General features: G+C 44.3%; 2 protein-coding genes across 2 annotated transcripts in view; one reads left to right on the top strand and one right to left on the bottom strand.

The window, feature by feature from the left end:
* Positions 1 to 1011: 1011 nt before the first annotated feature.
* pls3 (plastin 3 (T isoform)) lies at positions 1012 to 15195 on the bottom strand. The gene is made up of 16 exons (XM_061703367.1): positions 14815 to 15195; positions 10341 to 10446; positions 10108 to 10259; positions 7861 to 7990; positions 7541 to 7673; positions 7145 to 7226; positions 6522 to 6687; positions 6304 to 6446; positions 4909 to 5004; positions 4649 to 4844; positions 4393 to 4471; positions 4198 to 4315; positions 3981 to 4111; positions 3072 to 3195; positions 2864 to 2988; positions 1012 to 1895 (listed from the first exon to the last, which is right to left on the bottom strand). Exons 1-16 carry the CDS (start codon positions 15070 to 15072, stop codon positions 1763 to 1765), a joined length of 2172 nt encoding a protein of 723 aa, XP_061559351.1. The 5' UTR covers positions 15073 to 15195; the 3' UTR covers positions 1012 to 1762.
* A 3482-nt stretch (positions 15196 to 18677) lies between these two features.
* Positions 18678 to 27897, top strand: part of LOC133416474 (transcriptional regulator ATRX-like) — a 27433-nt gene continuing 18213 nt past the window's right edge. The window contains exons 1-10 of the mRNA XM_061703406.1: positions 18678 to 18865; positions 19439 to 19536; positions 19617 to 19672; positions 20482 to 20510; positions 20617 to 20738; positions 20938 to 21054; positions 21177 to 21286; positions 21652 to 21719; positions 21815 to 23541; positions 23992 to 24052. Of these exons, the coding sequence (XP_061559390.1) occupies positions 18858 to 18865; positions 19439 to 19536; positions 19617 to 19672; positions 20482 to 20510; positions 20617 to 20738; positions 20938 to 21054; positions 21177 to 21286; positions 21652 to 21719; positions 21815 to 23541; positions 23992 to 24052 (2396 nt within the window). The 5' untranslated portion in view covers positions 18678 to 18857. The remainder of the gene's footprint in view (positions 18866 to 19438; positions 19537 to 19616; positions 19673 to 20481; positions 20511 to 20616; positions 20739 to 20937; positions 21055 to 21176; positions 21287 to 21651; positions 21720 to 21814; positions 23542 to 23991; positions 24053 to 27897) is intronic.

The following is a 27897-nucleotide window of genomic DNA, read 5'->3' as shown; positions in this document are numbered from 1 at the left end:
CGGGCCTCGATGGCTCAAGCCTGAGCACAAAACTAGCAACCCTTTAGCTCAGTAGAAACTGGTTAAAACAAAAAAAAACGATTTGTTTGGCAATTAAGCTCAAAATCCAAAAGATGGAAACCACGGGAGACGTAGTGCGGCTTCCCTATCGTTCATCGGAAACAAAACTGAAGGCGTGAAATGTTCATCTCCAAAAACATCATGCGCAGGGCTTCGGGGAGTTGTAGCCCACAGGACTTGAATCTGCCACCGCTCCACCTTTGCGTAGAACACTGTAGCCTACACACACAAAATTATCCAGAGACCACGTCACATCAACTCCACTCGTTTCAAATTTTGTCTTGTGCAAATGGGAATTACGTGTCGTGAGCGAGAGAACGTGGAGAAAAAAAATAAATAAAATAAGACGTGTACTGACCAAACACGTGAAAAATATGAACCCAAAAAAACCCTAATAACAACCATAAAAAAAGAAGGTAAGGTAGGCAGCAGCAACAAAAACAATCAGAGGCTGAACGGAGGTGTCGATCGTACATTTTATTGCCCCCGAGGAAGTAAATATGCAAGAAAAGGAAAGAAGGAACTTGTTGCTTCTGGTAACAATGCTATGCTCATTTTTTCTGACTGTGGCGGCAAAGCTCACCTTTTACAGGAAAACATGAGACGAGTCGGTGCACGTGATCAACGGCTGAGAGATCGTTCGCATACTTCCGACACTCGAGTCTCAGCTTTTTGCTATCTTACACTACCATTGAGTCATCACTGAAGCGCAGCCAAAATAAGAATGCGAAATGTCATCAACACCCTGCGATAAGATTGTATAGGCATCCCAAACAAAAAAAATAATTCACCAGTTATAGTTAAATGTAGCAACTGTAAAAATTGTTTCATACCGGCCATCTCGTGCTGCGTCACAAAATGAACGGAATTCCTATTTGGATCAGGATCTACCGGGGAGGGGAACCCAATCAACTGGAATGGAGTAAAGGAAAATAAAAAATACAAGCGCTCTGTTTTCATATTTCAAATTTATTGTTACACGTGAAGCACTTTGGAGTAGACATGACCACATGGCCGTCGTCATTGCATTATATTTGCTAACGGTTGAACGCGAAAGGCGGCGAAAGCTCAAAAGTTCCAGTAAAGGGTCGTCGTGAAGACAAGAAGGCACAGGCGACGAACGACCCGCTCCTCGTCGGACACAACAAAATAGAACAACAACAACAACAACAACAACAACAGAAGCCCAGCTCTGACCAGCGTATCACCTCAGCTCACATAATGGTCCCACAAAAATACAAAAATACATACAGAGAGGTCGTCACTATAGTTTGACCTTATGGCTTCTGTATACTGAGGGATGAGGCGTGCATGAATGTTGGCGTTTCTTTCTGAAGTGTGCGTCACATTATCCTCCTGTCTTCTTACATGATTTGAGGCGTGTGCGGATCTCAGTGGCAGAAAACCAAGATTCTTAAGACATTTATCAAGACTGCACACTGCCAGGTTGTCGCAGAAAAAGAGAGTTCCATCTGAAATTTACGAGGGTGGCATTTGAAATAACAGCGCGTCATTCTTCAATAAGCACCTCTCGTCTTTCAAAGAGGCAGAGATACTTTCAATGTGATGACTTTTCAATCTTCTTCAAGAAAACATTCATCCTCGCGGGATGCGGGAGAGGACGGGACGGGACGGGGAGGGGAGGGGAGTGGAGGGGGCTGTTCCGAAAAGTGTCACAATGATCACAGGCAGTCATGTCTCTTTAGACTCGCTTCATCCCTCGTCCCATCAGGCACGCAAAGACAGTCATCACCATTTTGGGCTTGACCTCCACAAGATCCTCGGGGAGGGCGTAGACACGTGCTCCGATTTTCCTCGCCATGGAAATGGCATATCTAAAGAAACAAGAGACAGTGCTGGAAAATTGCTTTGGTCCTGCCACACCAGATATATCGCCGTTCACAGTTTACACCGTTGCTATATTTTTACGTGATCATCTGTGTTTTTACAGTACATGGGCACATCCGAATTGACAATTGCTGCACTGAGGTCTACTGGAAGGCATGTAGCATAATTAACAGCAAGACCAAGAGGCCCGAGATCTAATACTGTAAACCCAACACTAAGTATTGTTGTATGCGTTGCTGCTCCGTGCAGGTTAAGTAGCAGTTGTTTGAAGGTTTATAATTATTGTAAAATATTTTCATTTCCACGAGCCCACCGATGGTGTTATTATTTTTAGATGAAATTATAATTGTTTACACTTTTTTTTTTTTTTGCAGGAATTTGTTGTATGGGCCACCACTAGTCTAAACATGGTCTTCGTGAAATAATAAAGCAAATTTGTCCATTTTCGTCCATCCCAGGCGGCGCCACGTTTGGCAAGATCACCCTCCGCTGTCGACCAAAATGAACGCTCACACTTGCGTCGCGAAAACGTCACATGATCAAAGCGGGAAAACAGGCAGCCGACTCCCCGTGTAGCCTGCGATAACCAGCACAAGTACGGGTTGACAGCATGCTGGGTGGGGACGGGACGGCGTGAACAAAATTCTTAAAACGTTCACGTTCAAACCGTCATTAGTTATGACATTAATTTCTATTGGCAGCAGAGGGCGCTGTTACTGAATAGGGCGGCTCCCTGAGATGGATGAAAATTGATGAATTCATGCGTTTAATTCTTATTCCACGACCGCTTTTCTAATGAGAACTAGCGGTGGCACAAACAACACATTCTTCCCCTTTAAAGCATTTGGGAGAGACAAGAAAAAAATTGTATGCATGTAGTCTCTATATGGGTCTGGAACACGTGCCCTGCGATAGACCAAGTTTCACTGTCCAGAAGAAGAACAAAAAACCATACTTGGCATTCTCCAGCTTGTCGTCTTCAGAGAGGTGGCCTGTTTTAACCAGGTCGTAGTTGATGCTGTCAGGCTGGATGGCGTCGATCAGCTCTAGTACTGCCAAACTGTTGCTAATCTCCTTGTCCTGATCAGCACACAGAAAATCAGTTTGGTGATTATTACATCTATTATTCCATCTCACGCACACAAAAAGTCAAACATCTATACCTTAAAGCTTGAAATCTTGGTGTTCTTTCCAGCTTCTGCTAATGTTTTGTTGACCCATCTGACAATGACGTCATCATTGACCTTCTGTCCGTCACCCAGTTCCTCCAGAACGTTAAGCGTGTACCTGCAACACAACACAGGCTGAGCCTATCAAGCGAATGTCCCGTGTCTCTAGGACTGTGCACCTCATTCATCTCGCGCCCCTGCTGTAATATTTCAGCTTTTGAACCATTGTACTATTTGTTGGAGACTATAGATAGCCCGCTGCGTATTATTGTTGTCCGTCCTGTTTGTAGCAAAGTAGCAGTTGCTTGAAGGTTTTGTCATTAATGTCACACCTACTGTATGCATTCCGCATTATTTGCTGGCATTAAACTAGCAGACATTCGCAAGACGGAATTATATGGTTGGTTTGAACATTTTGGTGTTTAATTCTCTTTTGTTTGTGCCAGTTTGAAACTTCAACTGTTGACGCTAGCACACTTTGACTCTGTGAGCAATAGTATTTCCTCAAAGTGATGTTATACAATAGGCTCCCATTTTTGACAGCGAGAACATGCGCTCAGGAATAAAAAGTGTTTTAATACATTTGAAATGTGTTTAAACTGTGTGTGGCATGTTTGATTTTTTTTTTCGTCTTTATTGCTGGTGGGTCGGGGAACACCCCCACCCACAAGAAACGCGGCCTCGCTGTATCGTAAAATGTTCTTTTTAGATTTCAACAGTAAGCGAGAGGGGGTACGTTGTTGAGCTCGGAGCAGCAGGAACAAGTAACAAAGCCAACAATCGGTCTTTGTGACACGCGACGCGGCTGAGCTCATGAGAACGTGCGCCCGGTTTGTACACAAACATGCTGCGCGTCATTTTTTTCAGTCCTTGCTAAGCAAAAATGTGCAGTGGATTGTTCACCTTCTCATGAGCTGCCACACCACCGCCAGGGTCAGCGTAGCGTTGCCGTCGTTCAAGTCCTGCCCGCCGATGCCGACCAGGGAGAACTTGGCGCTTTTGCCCAGGTCCACAGCGTAGTTACAGTTCTCCAACTGGGTACATGATGACATTTTCGTCCAACAAGTGAGGGTATGTCTAAGCCATGGATAAGGACGTTTAAAAAGGATTCAACATTTACCTTCTTCATGTTGGTTCCCAGCTTGGGGTACGGCGGCTTGTTGACTTTGTTGTTCCAGTCCACCTCTACTTTAATCTTCTCGTAGAGCTGCAGGATGATGATGGCATCTTGCAGGTCTCTGGAAGACGGCATTGTACATTCATTTGGAGCAATGAAAGTGCATGTGGTGATGCATCTCCCCACTGCGGTACTTACACATAGAGATGGTTGACGGTGGGGTTCACGCCCAGGGAATTCATCCAGTTTCGGAACGTCCGCTCCTCTCGCGTTTCGCCTGACAGCAAAGGATCGTGGGATTAAAGAGGTTTGCTGAGAGTCTGAATTTAGAAGAGTACACAATTTGTGCCTGAGTAAAGCCAACGTAAGCAGCAATGAAGAAGGGTTTTTAATGCAATCCCATTCACACGTTACGGCATCGGTGTTCAGTTGACATTTCGTTCCTTCAACTCACCTTCCAGCAGGTGCCAGTCAATGTCCTGGTTCTCAGGTTTGGTTAGAGCAGGATATTTGTTGAACAGATTGGCCACAAAGGCCAGATTAAGTTTGGGATTCCCGCTGACGACGTCGGCCGGGGTGACGAACTGTCGACAGCCGAGCCGGTCGGCCTGCTGCAGCATCGCTTCTGCCCGCTTCATGTCGTCTCGCTCCTGAAAAGCGCACGCGCGTCCTCGTCAGCGGCGACGCGCGACGAAGACGCTCGGCTGCACTTACACTGAAGCCCGACATGTTGATGTCGATGGCCGGCTGGCCTTCCTCGGTCCCCTTTGGAGCGATCTGGTTGAGGAGGTGGAAGAAGGCCCGGGAGTCCTGGAGAATCACAACAGAAACAACATGCTTGTTGTTTCGCTACACGTTGCACACCCTTGCGGTCGTCGCCAGTCAAACCCAAGGCCCGGGGAACTGGACGAGGTTTTACGTGGCCCAAAAATAAAGTGACTATAAAGTTCATGTTTCTTGCCAAATGGTTTTGGCAGTAAATCTGCACCGAAACTGTAATATTCCTTTACAAGCATTTTTATTCCCACCGAATCCCTTCTTAACATAAACTGAACAATTGGTTGTCACTATTTTCAGTGACTTCTGACTTCAACTTCAATTGTTGTTAAATATGTGTTTCTGTTGTACATACATAATAATATCATAAGGTCATGATGCATTTAAAACATTTCTCCAGTCTTCCATAGCTATGATGTGGCCCACGATGAAATTGAGTTGGACGCCGTCCTGATTTGTAGTCAGTTGACCGAGAAACATGTTTTTGGAACGTGGAAGTGCCCGCAAAACAAAACCAAAAACAAAAACGTCAGCATGTGGAGAACAAGCAAACTCCACACAGATGTTCCAAAGCTGATTTGAACCCAGATCTTCGAATTGTGAGGCAGACACGCTCACCACGACTTAACAGGTAAATTGGACACATTTGCACTTCGAACAGGCTTCAGCGGCACATACAACAAAATTCTTAAAAACCACACTCAACTTGAATTCTGTTGCTGTCCAATGGAAAAGCGAGTAGAGTGTTTGGCTCCCTCCTCCATTTCAAAAACACGCAGGTTCAGTTAAATGCAGACTCTAAACTGTCCGCAGGTCCGAATGAGAATGTGAACGGTTGTTTGTTTATGTGCGCCCCGCACTGGCTTGCGACCAGTTCAGGGCGTAACCCCGCTGCTTGCCCAAACTCAGCTGGGACGGGCTCCAGCTCACCGGCGACCCGAATGCTAGCGAAAATGGATGGATACCGATTCAGATGAAAAAAATAAATAAGACAGCAATGTGTGAAATACGAAATCAGCGGTGGTCTCTGCAATGCACGCCAACTAAAGTATCGTTCTACTAATTTTCCTAAAGCCTTTGAGAGTCAGAGGACAGCCTGCTTAATGTACAGCGCAGGCACCGAGGACCGTAATGACACTTGGCGACGCCGTTTTGCTTACATACTCACTTGGCCGTCTGCCAAAGACCACCAGAAGGTTTCACAAGCGATTGAGTGCTATTTGAGGAGGCGTGGGGCGGATATTGCAGGTTTGCGTGCGCAAACATTGTTTGGCCCGGTGTGCCGACAGACAGACATCTGTGCAAGTGACCTTTCACGCGCACGCCTACTACCTTGATGTCGGAGCTGAAGTTGTTGATCTTCTGCCAGCCGGCGTTCTCCAGATGAAAGTTAGCCCAGCGTAGAAGCAGTTCTTCGGGAGACAACTTCATCAAGTCCTCCAGGGTCTCGCCTTCTCTCAGCAGCGCTGCCAAAGCTGTCAAACGGCGCCGACGATCGGGTCAGCAAAAGCGGAAGAGACTCGGACAGACGCGTCGGTGACCACCGTTACCTTCATTTCTGCTGAGCTCGATGTCAGCGAACAAACCGATCTTGATGATCTGCCACAGCAGGCCCAGCACCAGGTGGGGCTTCCCCGCCTTCAAGTCCAAAGCGCCAATGTTGACAACGTGGCAGCCAATGGCCGAGGCGGAGTTCAGCGCCAAGTTAAGATTCTCCTGTAAGGGTCAATGATAGACTTGAGACACAAGTGTCTAAACTACACTTTCATGTTTCTTTCTCAAATCTGTACAGAAAATTGCCAATTGTCTTAACTTCTATTAATATCCTTCAGGTATGGCATGTATTTCTTTCGCTACCAATCTCCTTTTTTGTTTTGTTTTAAATCAATTGAACCAGAGTAACAAACTATTTTCTTTTGACTCCTGATTTCAAAACGATCGCTTTTCTATACAAATGACCCTGCAACCCAGCTGACTGTGGGCAAAAGGTGCTCGTAAACAACAGTTAAACAACATCAATTCGTGGTGTATATATCACAATACGTGAGGAGAGAATAAATTGGAATGGTTTCACAGTCATCACGGCCTTCTGAGGGAGCCGCGACTACGATGTGGCCCGTGACAAAAAAGGAGTTTGACAGGCCAGTAGGGAAGAAGGACGAATTTAACTGACCTGCACTGTGAAGGGTGTGAGCTTCTTCTTGTTTATTGTCCTCTCGTCAATGGTGTCTGGCACCGACTGGTTGATCATTTTGCTGTATATCATAGAAAATATTGAATCATGAAATCACTGTTCTCAGTTGTCAGTATGGATGAGAAAGAGAAATGTGATATGCATTGTAATGTGCTTCAATGAGGTTTCTTGGCTGTTTGTTAGCTTGTGATTATTCACTTGTCAAGTGTTTGGCAGCGGTCAAAAAGTTATAGGCAGGCTTGATGAGACAATACTTGCGTGACAATTAATGATGGAATTCACAAACAATGTGAATTCACATGCTGGTGCGTTTGACATTTACGATGTAGCCACACGGTTTAATTACTGCCATGAAGTGAAAAGAGGAAGTCTCACCAGAGTAAGATGCCGTCGGCTACAGATGTGAACAGAGAGTCTGTGGTGGGATCCATGGGCAGGACATGTTGGCAGTCGGGGTCTCTTTCCAGAGCACTGTTGATCCACTTCGCGAAAGCGAATCGCTCCTCCTCTGTCGGGGTGCAGATGACACAAGTTAAGAGGCGTCAATTGCAAGCAAATCCCCAGGGGGTATTGTGCTACAACAAGATTAGGTTTCATTTTCCTCCGACAGATGATGTCAAACATTAACATCCACAACAGTAATGACATGCAGAGAGGAAACCATTAACTAGTAAGATGAAAAATGTCCTTCTGACCAGAGAAGGAATGTTGTGTTCCTTCACTTGAAAGCTCCGACGTGCCTCCAATGGCGAGGATGCCTTCTTTTCTGTTGATGGCTTTGCGGAAGGTTTTTGCTATTTCGCTGCCCTTCAGCTCGTTCACAATCTGACACAGGAACAAAGAGAGTAGAATTTACTAGTCAGGAAGTTCAAAATCCAAAATATGGGACATTTTACATGTATACCTTCAGAACAATTAAGAGCCCAGCTTATCGCTCTTAACGGCCGTTTGTGGGGCCTGCTTTTCTCTTTTGGTCTAACAGGAAAAATGAAATAAGTTTGGACTCTACTGCCTTAGCCTGGAAGTAAATCAGTCCACTGATTGAATCAATCAAAGAGCTGCTAGAACACAATTACTTTGAATCGCTTTCCATGGAATTTGTCTACCCATACTTGTTGCAACTATAAAACCGAGCCGTTGTAGAATTGTAATCTTTTTTTTCTTTATCAAGCCAGAGCGACCAAGGTCAGTCTGCAGATGCAGCAGCAGAGCTGGAATGTCTAATCATTGGCATGACAACGTTATGAGGCACCATACTAACAAGTTTATGAACAATACACATTTGTTCTGGCGGAATAAAAGACCAAAGAAGCCTATGTTGCAGATTCTGCACTGTGTATTTTCTGTGGAAGGTGCTTATTTTTATTGCAAACTGTGACTTCATGACACATGTCAGAAAATAAACTGTCAGCACAAAATGTCATTAGCTTCATCAGGCGGAAGCAGAGTCTTCCAACAGATTCTATAGAGAGAGACACAAGCCCACCGCTGACTAACTTTTCCTTTTCCAAACACTCACTGGGGTCAGCAAACGCATTCAAACAACCTATGTTAAGTTACAGTGTGGATTCATTTCATATGAATCACTAAAACAGCTCATGTGAGCAGCATCCGAGAAAGCCGATTCAACAAGACGGACCCGGTCTCCGGGATGTCATGTGACACTTTGTAGTAAATTATTTTCAGACCAACCAAGTGAAATTGGATCATTTCCCGTGGAACAATGAATGATCTCTCAAGACACACTAAAGGCAGTTAATACTTTCCGCGTGTCAACTGGGTGTGCGGTGGTCCATGTGACGTAAATATCGCCATCCACGCGGACCGCTCTGCAGCGGAGCGACTGAACGCCTGTGAAGCGCGCCGTCCACGCGTGCGCCCCAGCAACCGACGACGACGCCGCCGGCTGCCGCTTCGCCTTGCGCTTGTGTGAAGTGATCCGCAGGTATCCCCATCTTTATACTTCAAATGTAAAGGAATATATTCATGCGTGGAACGCGAACAGACGCGAAAACCAAAATGCGGTAACAATGGAACCGCATGCAGTCTGCAGATGCGCAACGCGAGAAGTAGGAATTGGCCTTAATGTGTTTGCAAACTGGCTGCCTGTTAGGCTATGTCACAGACGCACAGGAAAAGCAAATCCCGTGGACCAACTTCCATGATTCTTGCACAAATCTGTACCAAAAATCTCAAATTGTCATGTTATTAATAATAATGTTGAGATATTGCCAGCATTTTTTGTTACCAAACATTAGCCTTGACTTCTGATTTCCCAAAAAAATTTCCATCAATTAGTTTGTGTATATGTAATTAGTATGATGAGATGATTAACTATTTATATGGGTTCACAGTCATAACGGCCCTCTGAAGAAAACCTTAACTACAATGTGGCCCGCGACAAAAATGAGTCCGACACCCGGGTAACCGCAACAACTCAGCCAGCCAACTCAGGTACAAGCATTTCAAATGGGTCGCTATCAGAGCCTTCTGCAAGAGCGCACTCCTCTCAAACAGAATAACGGCAACTTAGCAGGGGCCTACAGGTGCCGGATGCCGCCCCTCCCAATACACTCCTGGCAAAAGCCATGAATCCATTTCAAAGGTTTCCCCCCCTTACTTTCTCAAGGAAGGGCATCTTTGTTAAACATGGCCATCCAACAGTTGCAGTGCTCCAAACAATTCACAAATTGACTTCAAGCCATGTCTCGGTGGAACCTCTTAATGGTGGAACTGCAACTCCTGCTGCGGTTCTGCCACGCCACTGAAATTAAATACTGGAGGGGGGAAGTACCACTTTGCTGACCTCACTTCCTTCTTTCATTTCCCTGAGTTTTTACAGTGGCACTCATGAGGGTGAGGGGTTTTCCGGCATATGCTTGAACAAAGGGCACTTGTCCAGCTTGGTGGTACAAGCCGCTCTCGAGCGCAACTTGACTTACCGCGATGTACTCGTTGAAGCTGATCTTGTTGTCGTGGTTGCGATCGAGTTGGTGGATGATCTCTCGCACCTTGTAACCTGGCTGCGGATGGCCGGTCTCTCTAAGAAGGTCAGTGAGTTCATAATCACTGATGAAGCCATCGTGGTCCAGATCTAGAGGAACACGAGCAGTTTTCAACACAAAATGTAGCGCAATCAGGGCAAGAACGATTGTACTTGTATTCATTTACTCACCAATCTTCCCAAAAGTCTCTCTCATTTCCTCCAGTTCATCCTTTGATATCTTTCCAGACATGTTTCTGTGATTGACCTGAGGATGGTCAGTCAGCAAAAGTCGGGACTGCAGGGGAAATACAAGAATAATAAAATCATTACCCAAGTCACTCAACATCACAAAGTAGGTTTTTACAGCTGCAACTTCAGGCCGCTTAAGATACAAAACAACCCTCAACTTTGGGAGGAGACAAAAATCACTGAAGATTGTTGACAGGCTTTTAAAAAGCACTCTCCCGTTTCATGTTTCTTCAAGTTTGGCAGAGAGACACAAGCAAACTTACAAATGAATATTGTGGGCCCTTTTGTTAGGGCAGTCAGAATACAGAAGCCCTGCGGATAAACAGTGTGAAAGGAAAATCTCCAATAACACGACTCAAGTCAGCCAAATTCTCTGAAGCGCTTTATTTTGCTTTCCCTAACAGCGTGTTCCCAAACTGCTCTGAGACAGTCACCATCTCCCAAAATCCCAGAAAATAAGGAATTCCTCTTAGTAGCTCCTTCCCGACTGCACAAGCCAAGGAATGCACGGGGGCCTTGTGCAGATGGGGCTTCGCTGCGAGAGGAGAGGCGGGTGCCAAACCGGTGTGGTGGCATTCCTTGTGGACACCACGTTTTCACAAAACAAAGATGAAGCTGAAACTGCAGCGACAATTGCAGATTTTCCAGACAGAAAAGGCTTCTTGTTTCCGGATTTGAAATCCAGACCGATGACTTTTAGGACATATTTGTCAGAAATACCAGGCTAAGCTATTTCTGGTTTCTTAGCACCGCAGAGTTGGAAACAATATTTGAACGATGAAAAGATCATTCAAGCATATGGATTGTTGCTGACAGCAATTCAATGTAGAATATGTTTGTTTGCTTTGCTGGGTGTCGGTTTCGCTTGGCCAAACAATGGCCTAAATAACAAAACTTCCTCTTCCACAGGACAATACCATTAACGATCTTAATGAAAGACGATGACTGAACAACAGCCATGTGGCCTCGGAGATTAGCCCAACAATCATCAAGATAAATCTGCTTCCATTGACAATAAAGTAAACTATAATAAAAGACACTTGATAAAACTTTTTTTCTCCCCCCCCCCCCCCCTGCAAAATGCTACTAAATGTGGGCGAGAATGATTAGGAAAACAACCGTGTCGCTATAAATAACCTTTGCAGAAGGACGTGAAATGCGTCTGCGGCCACAATAGGGTCCGCCCGACACACATGACCTCATTTGCCGGCCCGCGTCACACACCCTCGACAGAGGACCGAGTGGAAACAGAAGGGTTAAGTACACAGAGCGCACAGAGCGGGGCCGCAGATGGCGGCGGACAAATGTGAGACGCGACGCTGGGGGCACAGAAGAAAGGAGCGTTTGGGATCGCCTTACGAAACCGCGGCCTTAAACTCCAAAGGCAGTTGTCGTTTCGGGACAGCTGGACTCAGGTTGGGGGAGCGTTCGCTTTCACCGACATCAACAGCGCTCCGACGCCCCCGGGCCAGCGTGGCGATGTGTCGGGCCGCCGCCGACCCGCAGACGCTGGCCATTACAGATTTCAGGAATACGATGAAATCAACACATTCTTGATTGATGGAACAACACAGAAGTAATCATTTCTTAAAGGCTTGAATAATGCTAATTCAATATAGAGACACTAAATTTGAAATAATCATTGAAACGTATGGTTATATGTCGTGAATATATGGGGCCAGTTCAAGCAAAAGGCTTCGGTCTGAAGACGGATCCTGATCAATATCACTGACAGCGCTCCAAAATGGTGCTGGAAACACATTTTAATGGAAAGTACGGATTCAAAATGACCAAAACATTAAGCTTCTTCTGCTATTCTTACAAGGCGAAGTCAAACAATATTTTGTGGCAGTTGCATTTGTGATCCATGTCTTTGTTTTCATCATGATTAGGTCACGGGAAACCAATTGTCACTGGCACGATACCACACCGCCTAAAAGGTACTGCGCCTTTTTACTCGACTTGTAAATCTTAAAAAGAGCGTTACCAACACTAATTATACAACAGTACAATGATTTCTATTTCAAGTGCTTTTCATCAGCAGAAAGCTCCTTGTTTCTCCCCACTATGCATAAAAGCTGTGAAGTAATAGTGTGGAACGGCCTCCTTCAGGATTTTTTCTTTAATTGGGCTCATCTGGGAAACCAACCAAGTCTGAGATTAAACAGACACACAAAAGCTACAAAAGATTCCAATAGTAGCCCAGTGTGTGTGGTACTTAAGCTGTACCGCTATTTTCTGACAGTGATGATCTGGAACTGGAAACAATAAATGTGTTTAGCTTCTTAGTCATCCAAGCCATGTGATGCCATTTAAAGACTCGTTCCCAGACGATCTCATTTAGAGAAGTAAGTGCGCCGACACACCCGGCGGGGCCCTGCCTGCGCTTCATCCACAAGGTTACGTAGGAACTGCGAGGCACACAAATAGACTGGCACCCTTCCCATTGGTGGTCAAGTTCGCACACGCACACGCAACAGTCTGTAAGAACAGACAGATTTTTTTGAACTCTTGTGCCAACTGTCTGCAGATGTGAGGCGAACTGACTCACAAGCTTAAAAACGTGCAGTATGCAGCATCACTTCCTTTTCATGGTGCGTGGACATTCACTGATAGGTAAGCAACAGACCAGCACAACAGAGAGAGATGTGACGTCACCTCCGGCCGCGAGCAGGGCGAGGTTTGCCGCTCCATGAAAGCAGATCGACGTATTCAAACCAACAGCTCACCTTTTGGGACTGGAACAACTTGCTTTGTGAAGGGAGGTCACTACTTAGCAGTCAATGAAAGGATGTAGGTGCGGTGAAGCAACGCGAGCGCCGAGGAATGTTACAGGACGGGTTGGCAACTTTGGAATCGGGCCGCCTTTTCGACGACAGATAAGCCGACACGCCTAACAGATGATCATTGAAATACTATTTTTCAGCCTGTCCAATACTTTTGTTTATTCTGTGCCCTTTGACAGACAACAGCGTTATTTTCTCTCTTTTCACGACCTCCCAGCAGAGGACGCAAACATTGTTTGCCCATTTTCTCTACCGCTTGTCCCGTCGGGGGCCAAAGGGCCGGAAAGGAACCGAAAAGGCAGCGGGCACCCTTGACTTACCGGCAATCAATCGCCGGGCCATCTACACATTGGGCAATGAGTGGGAATGGATCTCATGGCAAAGTGGCAATGGAAATATTCATTTGAAACGTTGCCTCGCTTGGGTTATACTGGGAAGAAGGAGATGTCGTAGCTTAGTGCAGGTACAAGAATGTCAAGAAAATATGACGAGTACAGAAAAGTGAAAACGAGTGCGGCTGCTCTGCGCTCTGAAAGTAGTAGAAAGCGAAGGCACCTGTTTTATTGCCGACGGCAGAGAAAGCGGGCCAACCTGTTCCGGAACACACGTGTCGCAGCGCCTTGCTGCCGCTTGACGGTCTGGCTTGTCTTGACCAAGGTCACATCCCATCTGCATTTAAAAAGGCACAGCTACCCACGTGCTTTTATGCGAGGGGAGCTTTATGTCAAGTAGTAAGACCACACATTCATGGGCAAACTTAACACCAATAAAGGCAAAACCAACGGTTTTATTTCCCCAAAATGGAAGTGCAAAAAAAAAACCAACCACTTTTTCCACTTATGACTAATCCTTTTGAGTCCTGACGCCAGTAATAAGGAGGCAAAACTGTGGCGCTCACTTCACACTAGACTGAAAGCGAGCCGAGCCGCCTCACCAGATGACGGGTGCACCTGGTCAATGGCTTAACAAGTTGACATGGGGCTGCTGGTTTACAAGAAAGCTACATTTCACTTTCTGTCCTGCAGAAATCGCTGACATTTACAAACAACGCTGAGCAATGTCCATTGGAGCATCTAATATGAAATAAACGTGTAGAGAAGGGAGTGGCACATCCTCAGTGAATCATTTACTGGGACAGAGCCAGCATTATGGAACATTTGTCCAAAAAAGACCGAACAAGACACGTCTGTCATCAGAGGAACTCCAGTCAGGTGAATGACTTAAATGCGGCAAAGCTCCTCCTATTGCGCATGGGTGTTAACGAGACAAAAGTGAACTGGCGTGCATATCATAAGTGACGACTAAGTGACTTTTAAGGCAGCTTTGCCAAGCCTCCGCAACGCGATCTGGTATTATCCCATTGAAAGACTTTTAAGTCCACTCTTAGGCAAACGGCGCTGCCTACACGAGCGGAGGGATGAGGAGGTTGAAATGGAAAAGAAAACAAGCCAGCTAAAGCTAGGCTGCTAGCCGACAAGAGAGAGTCGCTTAAGTTGGACAGACGGCGAAGGATCGCGGATGACGAGGGAGGTGGACACACAAAAGGCGTGAATTGGCTTGAACGAACGAACGAACGAACGAACGCACCTCTGCCTCGCTCGCTCGAAGAAGAACAAGTTGCTACTCACTGTCGGTGCGCCTGAAAATGCAGACGGCGTCCAGCTCGCGGTGGTGCCTCGTCCACGTCGAGCGCTGCAAACAAGTCTGCTGCTGCTGCTGCTGCTTGAGACGGCGGCGACGACTGCGGCGGACTTGTTGTCCCGCCCTGCTGTGGCGTCACCGCCTGCCGTCCTGCTGCTGCTGCTGCTGCTGCTGAGTGCGAGATGCTGTGGCGGCGAGACGCTTTTTAGAAACTCGCTCGTTTTCGCTGCCGTAAAGGCCGACATACTCGTAACGCTCGGCGGCTCCTCTATAATCAATAAAACGCAATGTACGTGCCGGTTGAAGTATCGCCGCTTATGGCTAAGCTAGCGGAGCTAACCGTTCCGTGTCGATTCCCACTTACCTTTGTCGCGTGGCGAACTCAAGTGTTACTCTTAAGCCTGAGCTCAAAGGCGCCTTTCAAATACTCTTTATGGCTTCAATGTCTTTATATTCTTGAGCTCTTTCAAGTACGTGACGTCACAACGTACGCTTGTCTCCTTCATGTGCGTGACGTCACCAGCGTGAGCTCGTAGTTTGGTTGTCCTATTCGGAACTCGCCGGCGAGCGGCTGGCGACCAGTTCAGGGTGTACCATAGATCATTATTTCGGACTTAACCACAAGACCAAATGTTCCTTACACAAATAATAAACTGACAGCAAAACATGATGAAATGTAAATGCATAATAAACTTTCTATACATTTTGTAATTCAATTATGTAATGATATGGTTGGTTATTATTTTGCTAATGTTTCTACTGGGACCCCTTGCTGCGATACCTTAGCCCACCATACACACACACACACACACACTGAAGAAAACATTGGAATGGACGTTAGATTTGCTTTCAAATATATTGAATTATATATATTTTTTTAAAAAAAGGATACAGCAATAGCAAGGACAAAAAAGAATGAAGGAAACAAACAGATTGAATTGCACAATTAGAGGAGGGGGGAAATGAAATGAACCTATTGCAATCGTTTTGGCTTTGATTCCCAGCATGCTGGGTTTCTTTTATGTTAAGGATAAGATTTTGAATGATCGTCAAAGTCGTGGCGGGAAGGGAAAAAAAAAATCAATGTTCTTCCATGAGATGGCAGGAGGTGCAATCAAGCTGTGTGCCCACATTTTGTCACCCCTACAAAAGAAGTCTTGGCTTCCTGTGAGTCTATCAGCCTTGTGCTCAATTAGCCCTCTCAGCTAACGTGAATATTTGACTTCTAAAGCAGTGAATTAAACAGGCGCCGATTTCCCGACGAAGTCATTTTGCGAGTACAGTGGGACGAGATCACGATCCTTTCAGTATTCCTACTTTTGGTGACATTTTAGTTTGGTGGCGTCCTGTGAGATTTCCCTGTTGGAAAATGGGCGCCTCGCTCAATAAAGGTTGGGAAAGGCCTTTCTCTTCGTACGGAAACTCCACAAGGGGCCGCAAATTCCTCATAAAAACACAACACAACAATGACTGCACGGTAGAAAAACATTTCACAACGACGTTTATTTGGTATTTTCACACAATGCCACTTTGTGGGTGCTGCCACACATAATGCACATAATATAACTACAATTCGATTTAAGTACATTAATGACGTATTTGTACTTTGTTACATTACAAGACTAACTAGCATGCTATTTGACTTCACTTGTAAGACAGAAAAGAAAACGAATCCATCCATTTTCTCTGCTGCTTGTCCCCACGCGGGTCGCAGGCCTGCTGGCGCCCATCCCAGCTATCTTCGTTAGCGCTCCATTTTCAAACAGTTGACTGGGACCAGTCATTTAAATTCCTATTCCATTTATTTCTATTGCAATATAGTGAGGCTAAGCGGTACAGAAAAGGGACGGAGGGATATTAAGTGAGACAGATGAAACATCCATCCAGCCATCCCTTTTCTGTACCGCTTAGCCTCACTCGAGTCGCGGGCGTGCTGGAGCCTATACCACCTATCTTCGGGCGAGAGGCGGGGTACACCCTCAACTGGTCGCCAGCCAAGCCAATCGCAGACAGATGAAGCAGCATAAGCCATATTTTCATTCACCGTTGCCGTTAACGAACATTCGGAATGACACATTTCGAATATGCTCATGTAATGTGTTGTTCGTTGCTAGAATTGAAGAAATGTAATGATGTGATAAAATACAGTAATAGTTTGAATAAATGATATACTGTTGTGATTTAGTTGAAAGTGTACTGCTACTGGTAAGCTGGTTTGAATCTCGGCTCCGGCCTTCCTGTGTGGAGTTTTCCATATTCTCCCGATGCATGTGTGGGTTTTCTCCTCCAGGTACACTGGCTTCCTCCTCCCACATTCCACCCCGCCTCTCACCCAAAGTCAACTGGGATAGGCTCCAGCTCACCCGTGACCCTAGTGAGGATAAGCAGTATCAAAAATGGATGGCTGGATGAAATATCATTGCAATTTAACAGCTTGTTGGTTGCTATAATTGAAGAGAGGAATCTTTTTTAATAAATCGTATCATGTGATTGAGGGGCGGCTGGTTAGAACGTCAGCCTCACAGTTCTGAGGACCCGGCTTCAATCCCCGGCCCCGACTGTGTGGCGTTTGCATGTTCTCCCAGTGCCTGCGTGGGTTTTTTCCGGGCACTCCGGTTTCCTCCCACATCCCAAAAACATGCATAAATTGGAGACTCTAAATTGCCCGTAGGTGTGACTGTGAGTGCGAATGGTTGTTTGTTTGTATGTGCCCTGCGATGGGCTGGCGACCGGTTCAGGGTGTACCCCGCCTCCTGCCCGATGACAGCTGGGATAGGCTCCGGCACGCCCGCGACCCTAGTGAGGAGAAGCGGCTCAGAAAATGGATGGATGGATGTGATTGAGTTGATACTGTTGGGAAAATAGAATCTCATATGCGCTTCGCGAAGACAGGGGTGGGCAACGTATGGTCTGTGGGCCACATACGGCCCATTCTGTTTTTTTAATCCGGCCCAATGAGCATTTACATGATCAATTATTTATTCCTGTACTATTAAATGCGTTCATTTAGACATTTTCCCCTTAGAGGAATGAGAGCCGCCCATTCAGTACTGGACCAAATTACTTCATAGGATGCAGTGATGACAAACGATGGAATACATCTCCAAACAAAATGGGTTATGCATCATGTTGTGTGATACAGGTCTGTCTTTATAAATTAAAATATGGTAGAAAAGTTTCAGTACTCCTACATTATCTAGATTCATTAAACACTTGGGAAAACCATTTTTTTCCTGCCTAATTTCTACATTAAAAATCACTTCCATTGTTTTTCTCCATAGTTTCTAGTTTCTAGAGATGGTGAACAGGTTGAGGCACTGCCTTCCAGTTCAGGTGACTGGTGAAGTCGCGTTATTAGAATTCCCACATAGTTTCTAGGCATGACACGTCCAATATTACTGGCTCCAGCACACGCGCCGCTGCACTATGATTTGCTGTTGTATCCCGGTAGAACACGCCCTTCTGCTTCCAGATGGGAAAAGAAAGTATGTGACTTAAGTGTGGCGGCGTTAATGTTTCCCAGTAACCCATCCTAAACCGCCTTAAGCCCCAACCATAAAATGAAGACACTTCTTTGTTTCCATATTCCATGTTAAGGCTTTGTTTGTGTTCGTGTTCATTTACATCTGTATGCATAAATAAATGATATACATGGACTTAACTTTTATCAAAAAACACCAGCCATAAAGAAAACCACATTTTAGAACGTTCAGGGTCAAACCATCATACCATCAACGCGTAGTTATGCGAGTTATCGCAGCATGCACAGGAAGTCCACTAACATGTTTTCCGGGTTTGGCCACGTGACGTCGCATCAACAGTGCCGTGAGTTTTACTCCGAACCAAGAGGGGGCGATAAAGTGTTAAAACAATTTGCATGGAAGCTCGTCATCTAAAACGAAAGAAAAAAGAATTCAGAGCTTTGTATTTGCTTTTATTGTTGTATGATGCTGCGCTCAAAATAAGAACATTTTCAGTTTTTTTGTATGTTTGAAAGACAAGGACGCAGCAGAATTCAAATGTTGCTGCGATGTTGAGGTAAAAAGGCGAAGCCACTGCGTTCTACGCTTCTAGCAAAAATGGCGAATACTGTGGCTATCTTAGCCACATGCTAGGTTAGCTGCAAGGGCTAGCAGCCAGTTTCGAAGCTAAAAACGCTCAGGTTTCCGAATAATGACAATATAGGCACAGTTAGTGAGACGTTGAAAATATGCGTGAATAAGAAACATTTGTTCTTGACGTTGTTTCGCCATTAGAAATAACATTTGTCATATTGTCGTAGTTTGACTTGGTGTAAATTACTATAAAAGTGGTTAGACACAAACATGAACACCCAGCCAGGCAGGTTGGCTGGGTGTTCATGTTTGTTTTGTTCATGTTTGTTTTGTTTCTCCTAACGAACACCAGTCTCTGTATGTTTACCTACACGTTGGTGAAAAAATACACTGTGGAGAGTAGTGGTCTATCTGATAGGGTATGGTTTAGATTACCATACTAAAACCCCTTGAATATTTGTCTCCATTATTTTTTTTTTTTTTTTACTACTAGATATTTAGATATTTACTAATTTAATAAATGGCCGGATAACACCCCTTTCTCCGTTGGCTGCAGTACTACGACAAGCAAACTGAATGTATTGGTCAACAAGCTCCACGAGTACTTGGCCCATTCCGCTCATGAAGACAGCAATGCCTCAGCTGAGACTGATGGTAACATCACAGACCATTCATCCTTTATCGTTGTTTAAGATCGGTTGAAATTTTGTTGACATGTTGTCTTATATTTACAGATATAACAAACAGGAATGGCACAGTGGGAAATTCAGCTACCCCGTCTGTGATGGAGGTAATGGAACATGGCAATAGTAACTCGCATTAACGCAGGCATAATTTGACAGTTCCCAGGTGTCTTAATAAGCCAAAAGGCCAAAATACACAAAGGTTAAAAAAAAATCTTTTCATTAACACACAAAATCACCCGTCTGCCTATACAATGCAGAGTACAGCTTCTGTTGCCATGACGACCGGTGGCAAAGCTAGGGCATCGGTTACTTATTCTCAAACAGCCCAGAGTCTGAAGAGAATTGTGAACCCTTGCTGTATTCCCCTTTTCAATTAGTGTGCAGACCAGTACATTTGGTGCATGCAGCGGACATGTTACCGAGCACAAATATAAAAATGGCGGATCTTCACCCAGCCTAGCGGGTAAATCATGGGCAAAGAAACTCAGTGTGGGGGTCGTAGTATGTAAATTCGCTACATTGTTGGATTACAATCTGACAAAATTCTGAATGGCTCGCTTACAGACACAGTTTTAAAACTAGACAGCTATCAAAAGATTGACATGGTTGATTAACTTCACACTTGATGGCTGTGCACACCTCGGAGACCCAACTATTTGTATACGAGCAATTAAAAAGTCAATTTCAATAATATGTCCCCTTTAAACAAATCAAGCACTAGTGCTCAACATATTAATTGACAAACTGAGCGTATAGATTAGTAGGTTAGCTTGATAGATGGAGTGAAATGAATGAGCATTGGTAACCACGGGTAGAATTGCATATAAATAATGGCCAGATGCATATCAACATGGAACAATTGTAACTGTGCGATCATACAGCATCTTAAAAGTGTCACTTTGCTGCTTTGCAGGTACTTGTGGACACAAAATTCTCCAGAAGGTGAGTTTAGAAGAACTACACACAAAATGCTCAGCAGATGACAATAACAGAAGAGAAAATGGCCTTTCGATGTAAGATGATTAGCTCTTTTCCAATATGATTTCAGAAAACCATCTGTCGTTACAAAGCATTCAGGCTTGGACGAGTCTGCAGACTCAAACGACAGCGACAATGTAGAGTTCCCCTTCAGTGCAAACGGTCACCCAGATACCACTTGCCTTCCGAAAGGTGCATCTTACATTTGCCACATTACTTTGACACACCTCTCTGCACTTGTATTTAATTCACGAGTTTGTTTTCTGCGGTTGGTTCTTAGTTCTTCCTGTAAATTCAAACCGTCTATCCCTCCATGCTGAAGCAAGTGTACAGTTATGTAATCTATACGTACTATTACAATGTAATGACGAGATTGCTATGCTTCGTCCAGGCACTGTTTTGGTCAGACCTGAACCTGTAGATAACGGCAGAGATGACTTCAGGGGTCCTGAATTTCGCAGCCGGAAAAGTAACGTTTTACGGAAAGAATTTTCAAGGAGACGTGGAGGTCAGTCAAGTTCTGGTGGAGAAAGTTGCAACAAATGTCACAACAACAACACAAGCTATTTGTTCTCCCAACAAAATAAAAGACCAGATCTTTGTAGCATACGGTGGTGTGACCTTTTGCAGGAGGCGACCATTTGGAAATTGTCAGTTGCACTGCCTGTGGCCGCCAGGTTAACCACTTCCAGAGAGATTCCCTTATTCGCCACCCGGTTCTCAAAGTACTTATTTGCAAGGTGAGTCAGAAATACATTCTATTTTTTTCATATTTCTCTATATTTGACCTTGTCTGCCAGTATTACCGAGTTTTATAAATAGTTCCAAATGTCGAGTGACTTCAGAATTTAATTCATATTTATTGAAACTATGGCGGTTAAGCGAATTAATGAAAAGAAATAAGCAAGTGTATCATGCAGTAACTATTAAGCCATTTGAGTGAGCTACTTGGAAACGTAGACCCTCGTGTGTTGAATGTGTTTTCCTCAAACAGTGACATGAATAGATTTGAAAGCTTTATGGAATTATAAGATCATTTCTCTTTTAGACCCCTAGTTCCTTCACGTCTAATATACTGTAAGTTGTCACTGTTTTGTTTTGACAGTCATGCTACAAATATTACTCAAGTGACGACATCAGCAAGGATGGCGATGGAATGGATGAGCAGTGCCGGTAAGATTCAAATGGGGGGGTAAAAATTTTATTTTTATGTGTTGCATTTAAAATTGACCTTCCGGCGTCTTCCTTTATTCCCCCCCCTTCTACAGTTGGTGTGCAGAAGGGGGCAACTTAATCTGCTGTGATTTCTGCAGTAATGCCTTTTGCAAGAAGTGCATTCTGAGAAATTTGGGGCGAAAGGAGCTTTCTGGTATCTTGGAGAGCAAGTGGTACTGCTATGTGTGTAACCCTGAGCCCCTTTTTGGCCTTGTGATGGCGTGTGACAGCATGCTGGAGAACATGGAGCATCTGTGGCAACAGCACCGTAAGAGGAATCGAGCCGAGCCGGGGAAATCTGAACTTTATGGCATGCTGCCTCTTCCTCAAATCGTTCCCTTCGCTAAATGGGATCACAGTGGCATGGATAGTAGTGTTGTGTTCAACTACAACACTTTAAATGTCTCAGAGGACATGACCGCAAAGGTCAAACATTTGGTGGACTCTGCAAACAATGTTAACACAAGCTTTATTCATTTTATTCATACTGCGACAAAGACTAAACAAGGTGTTCGAAGCCTCTATCTGAAGTCTTATTTGACAGTGGTGAAATCCATGCGAACGTCTCTTGCGGCACTCGAGGAAAGCCTTAAAGAAGAATTCAGCGACTTGGGCGTCTCCAGCTGTTGGGAGGAATTACTTAACAATAATTTTGTGCCCCAACCTGCTACAGAAGCAGATGCGGAGATCGCCCATGATGGAAGCTTAAATAAATTGTCAAAGGTGTCAGATGAATATGTGGAAGAGGAAGTCCTCACAGATGTGAGATGCACAAGTGAGGACATTGACTCTCCTTCACACAATGTTAAAAAAAGTCAGCAGACGACTGACCCGCAGTCTCCTCAAAGTGGTGTCAACATGACCAAAAAGTTAGTGGTCAAACTCACACCAGTACCTGTGGAGGAGGAGCCCTGCTCAGATTCACAGCTTCTTCCAGATGACATGGAAGAAGAGCTCTTTAAGGCGAAAGATGTGTCCACAAATGAAGAGACAGCTGTTGCTGACAGTAAAATGAGCATAGACCACCCGAGCACATCAATCCACCTAGAAGAGGATCAAGGAAATCGGCGGTCTCCCCGTGTGAAGACAACACCGTTGCGTCGTCCCAGCGATGTCAATGGTAAACCGGCTCGTGCCACAGCAGACAGCGAGAGCGACTCGGACCCCGAGGTAGCGCCAAGCTCAGTAGTCGCCCAAACCACTGAAGAACAAGGTCTAAGCCAGACCAGAGATGACTCTGACTCAGATGAAATACCTGCAGCGCTTCTCGAGCGAGTAGCTATGACTCAAAGCACTGATGAGCACCAGAGTGACGATGATGATGGTGGCAGTCAAGCCTCTACCAAAGTGGCCAAGAAGCGTCTCTTCTGGCTCACAAAGAACACACCGATATCGCCGGAGAGGATTCGTCGCAAACGTAAGCTGCTGGACCGTTCACCCGAATCTGACTCCATAGCTAAGACTCGACGAGAAAGGGGGACGGATTCCTCTAGTGATGATCAAGACCCGCAGGATCAAATGCAGCGCCTGAAGACCCTGCGGTCTGTTGGCAAGTCTCATCTCGTCCAGAGTGAAACCGATGGATGCGCTCGACAGAAGGGGGTAGCTGAGGCCAGAAAGCACAAGACTCAAGCTTGCCAAGAAGTTATAGAGACCACGTCGTCATCAAGCGAGGACGACCATGAGGATGACACCGGGAGTGACGGCGATGATCATAAGATGAAAGCAATCACAGACGATGAGGCGTTACAGGGATCCGCGACTTTCCATCAATCATCTGGTGAGTCTGACAATGCTTGTGCCCTTTTTCACTACACACTCCCACGAATTAGTGGCAAAACCAGGTAGTATCTCTACTACATGGTTAGTAGAGGTTCTCAGCGTGCTGAGACGATGCGATACGGGTGAGGGAAACACTTACTGACACTTACTTTTTTTTTTTTTTTTGTCGAGCAGCTTCATTGAAAATTTGGAGGATGCACTGATAGAAAATGAGAAAGACACATTAACATTAGCGTATCACTTTTTTGCTGTGCTTTATGGATTCTGCAAACAATGTGGATGATGGATCCAACCTTTCCTCATCCACAGCTTTTATGCTCAATCGGGTCACGGGCATTTCCCAGCTAATTTGGGCGAGAGGCAGGGTTTACACCCTGATCTAGTTGGGAGCCAATCGCAGGGCACACACAGAAAAATAAGCATTCACACTCTGTTTCTTATTATGCAGGCGATGAGGATCAAGCTGGGCCCACCTGGGCAACAGGAGATGACGACGACCCTGAAAATAGGTATGGTTCTAAAAGCCTGGAAGTAGAGTGTCTAAAACAGCCAAGGTTTGGGAGAAAGACTGCAAGTCCGAGAAGCAAACCCTGTGCTAAATCCACCAACTCCAATACCATCAAGAGTCAGTTGCGGTCTTTTCACACGCGGCCAAAACGTAGCTGCAGTAGAGCGCCGGCAATCAAATACACATTCTAGTAGAAAAGACAAAAGGGCTGTTTTATTTAGTGTACATACATAAAGATTTATTCAAATGTATATCTTTATCATATACATTGATTTCTCTGGGCATAGAGAAGTAAGAAGCTTGCGGTTCATTGTCTTAAAAGAGGAACTGTTTGTTGCCTTGCAGTCCAACCTTTATGACAGAGAGGTTTGTATGCTGTGAAAGTATTTTAACCTAGTAACAAAGTCCAGCCTGCTGGTCTAGTTTGCTACATAGTCAACAAAGATGTGTGCAGCACTTTGAACTGATGCAACTGTGACATACTTTTACAGGTGAAGTATGAAGTTTAAATCTTGCCTGTTGGATTTTTACTCAGATTGATTTAGAAAAAAATACAAATTTATTTTAAATTATTAATTAAAAAACCTCAAGAAATTACAACATGCTACTTGCGGGTAAATTACTGGCAAGAATAAAACCGAAATGCTTCACCTTCAACTTCATTGTTATGATTTTCCATGCACTGAATCGTAAATCATAGTTGTTCATGTTTAATTTTAGGTTAATCCAAATAAGATTTAAAAATATATGACTATATAACAATGCCTTTGAACGTTCTTATTTATCCACGTCATTTCATTCTCAAGGCATTGACTCTTAACGCAAGTGGACAGCGCTGGTGGTCTTTGAAGATGTTTTACTCTTTGTTCTTGTTCCTTCTGGAACTAGAAGCACCTTTAGAAACAACCAGCTGGGATAACCATGGGTTTTGAGGGCCTCCGTCAGGTGCCTATGCGCTTTCTTTTTCGGCCCGTGGGCTAGTGGAACATTATCAGCTCTGTGTTGAACTGTCCTCGTAACAACCAGTTTGTTTTCCAGTGGGTGGTGTGAGTCCAAAAGTAATGGTGGTCAGTGTGGTTGGGTTTTCTGTGAACCCCAACATGGAGGCCCCAGTTGTCTCCAAATTTTCAAATGTGTGTCAAAGACATTAAGTTTCCACTTTTGGACTGCGATGTCCACATTGGAGATGAAATAGGCTTCCATTTTGGGGTTTACAGAAAACCTCCACACACCGACCGATACTTTCTTTTTGACTCATACCATCTGCAGGGACTCAAACTGGGTGTTATCAGAACCCTACAATACAGACCTGATAATGTTGTCACCAGCACACAGGCCAAAAATACAGAGCACTTGAGGGAGGCACTCAAACCCTGTGGTTAGCCCAACTGGTTGTTTGTAAAAAGTATGTCTAGTTCCAGAAGGAACAAGGGGAAAAAAACGATGTTTCTGAGGCCACAATAATTTCTTTTGTCTTCTTCGACGTTGCGTCGCTATGTTTTATTTTTGTTGGATCACGATTGATCATTGGAGTTTTCTGTCTTTGATTAGATTGTTGAAACAGAATCTTTGTGGTGGTCTGTGTTGAGATTGTCAGAGCACAACACACACATTACGACTAAAACTGTTAAATGCCCGATCTTCTATCTTCATGTGTGGGGTCTGTAACAGATAAAAAACAATATTTTAAGATTTGAAAAATAGTTGTGTGTACCGGGCCTTAGGTGATAGACACACACGGAGTAGAGCTTTCTTACCTAGCATATGTGCCGGAACTGATGAGCCCTGCTGGGATGAGAGGCGAAACGTCTTCTAAGACAACCAGAACAGTCCAATCGGATCGAATAATGCCCTGATTACTAGATAAAATATAAATATAAAGCCCACAAGTCTGAACATCTTTATGTTGCTGTTCTTGCCCCTACTGATTTTCCTTTTGACAGGCTCAGTTTAAATGTGGCCATAAATATAACCTCTATATTAACCAAGCTGCCTTTCCATTGGTTTGTGTCAAACACCGGTGTTGAAACTTGGTATACGTGGCCAAAAGTCCACTACAATATGACTATCTACTATCTTTTTGGCTTTTGTGATGAACATAATCTTGTCATATAAATAACTGAAAAAAACCCAGTGAAAACAAGACTGATTCATGCTAATCTTTGTAGACACAAATCACATCTAGTTGTAAAAGATGTGATTTGTGGTGCATGCCGATTGACTGATTGTTAATTAGTGCAAAGTTTAACATTTAAGGCATCAACATCAAGCCTCTGGTATTTGCCACCACAATGAACAATAAATTTTATTGTGACATAATACTTTAAAAACTGGTATTTAGTCTCTTTTTTTAAGAGCCTTTTGTCACCCCACAAACAGCTTCACCGAAAAGGTCACACGAAGTGCGGTAGAGCACTCTCAAAACAAGCATACACCTAAATGACCTTTGACTTCTGCTTCCTTGATCAACATGGATGGGATGGCTTTCGAAATCTGTTGGAATCCTGCTGTGTCATTGAGAAATGATCCATGACAGTTGAAAGAGGAGGGATTGAAAGTATAGAAGACCTATAGAGCAAAGCTCTGTACTCATTGCACCTTTATCTTGGGTTAAATATCTTCTACAATTACAATAGCCTTGCTTACCATTTATTTGTATTTGTATTATTAATGCGTGTTTAAAGGCTGGTTGAGAATTTAGCTTAATATAAGGAACATCCCAATTTTAAGCTCAACTTGTCTTCCTATTTTAAAAATGAGTAGTTCTTGCTCTGGCACCTAGCACTTGAAGTTTTGGAGATTAGTTTAGAGACTTAATGAGTGCTGTCAAGAAACTTTATTGTAAGCAATGTAGTGCCTTTCTGCTAGTGCCAAACAAACAGCAGTTGATGAGTTCTGCTTAAGCAACTTAGTTTGGTCTCATTCACGTCAAAGTAGTCCTATCTGCTGAGGTTTCGAGATATCAGTTCACCACACCAGTTCATGCAGCTATGAACAGTGTTGTATTACTGCCGTTCAAGGACCAGCCCTGAGGAACGGGGCAGGCTCACACAGTCGAAGTGGGAAAATGAAAATGATTTTCCCCGTAGGCCGCCTATGTAAACAAACAAACAAACAAACAAACAAACAAAAAAACCTAAGAGAAAACAAAACAGCTGGAAACAGTCAGTTGATGTGCCAGTGAGCCAAATGAGCTGCTGTAATTCCGATCTGTGGGTTCGTTTTTGGAACATTGTATCCGGATCGCATACTATGCCAACAGTCACGTTATCACTTCTTTTTTTTTATTATTATTATTATTTTTTTAATTTTAATTATTATTTTTTTTTTAATTTTTTTTTTTTTATTTTTTTCTTCCAGTCTAGATTAGCATCTTTGTTTGTTTTACCCCACTTTCTATGCACAGATAAACATTACTGCTGACCATTTTCTAAAGCTTAACGCACAGCTTCTTTAAATGGAGGACGTTGACTGCCTTCCAATTCAGATACGCTGCAGAGAAACCAGTCAGTTCTCTGAAGTTGAGACAATTTGTGTTTAGAATAAACATCGCAGGTCAGTACTTCCAAGTAATAACATCAATGTTATACATCTGAGAATCGAGAGTGGGCTGTGAAACAACAATTATAAGCATCCAAATTCCGATAATGTTCTTTTTTTAATGACACCCATGTTTGTTTCTCGTGTTTTTCTCCCCAGGTCGGATTTTCTGACAGCACAGCAGTGAATGCAGTGCTGTTAGGAAGGAATGTCTTAAATGTGGGATTTTGTAGCCCTCGACTCAGTTGTTTGTAGTTTGTGACAAAGTGACTTTTTTGATTCGTTAGTAAAATGGTCAGCAAGAAT

This window comes from Phycodurus eques, chromosome 17 (genome assembly GCF_024500275.1).
Source record: "Phycodurus eques isolate BA_2022a chromosome 17, UOR_Pequ_1.1, whole genome shotgun sequence".
NCBI lineage: Eukaryota > Metazoa > Chordata > Actinopteri > Syngnathiformes > Syngnathidae > Phycodurus > Phycodurus eques.
The sequence above is the reverse complement of the archived record's forward strand: the minus strand, read 5'-3'. Positions and strand labels throughout refer to the sequence as shown.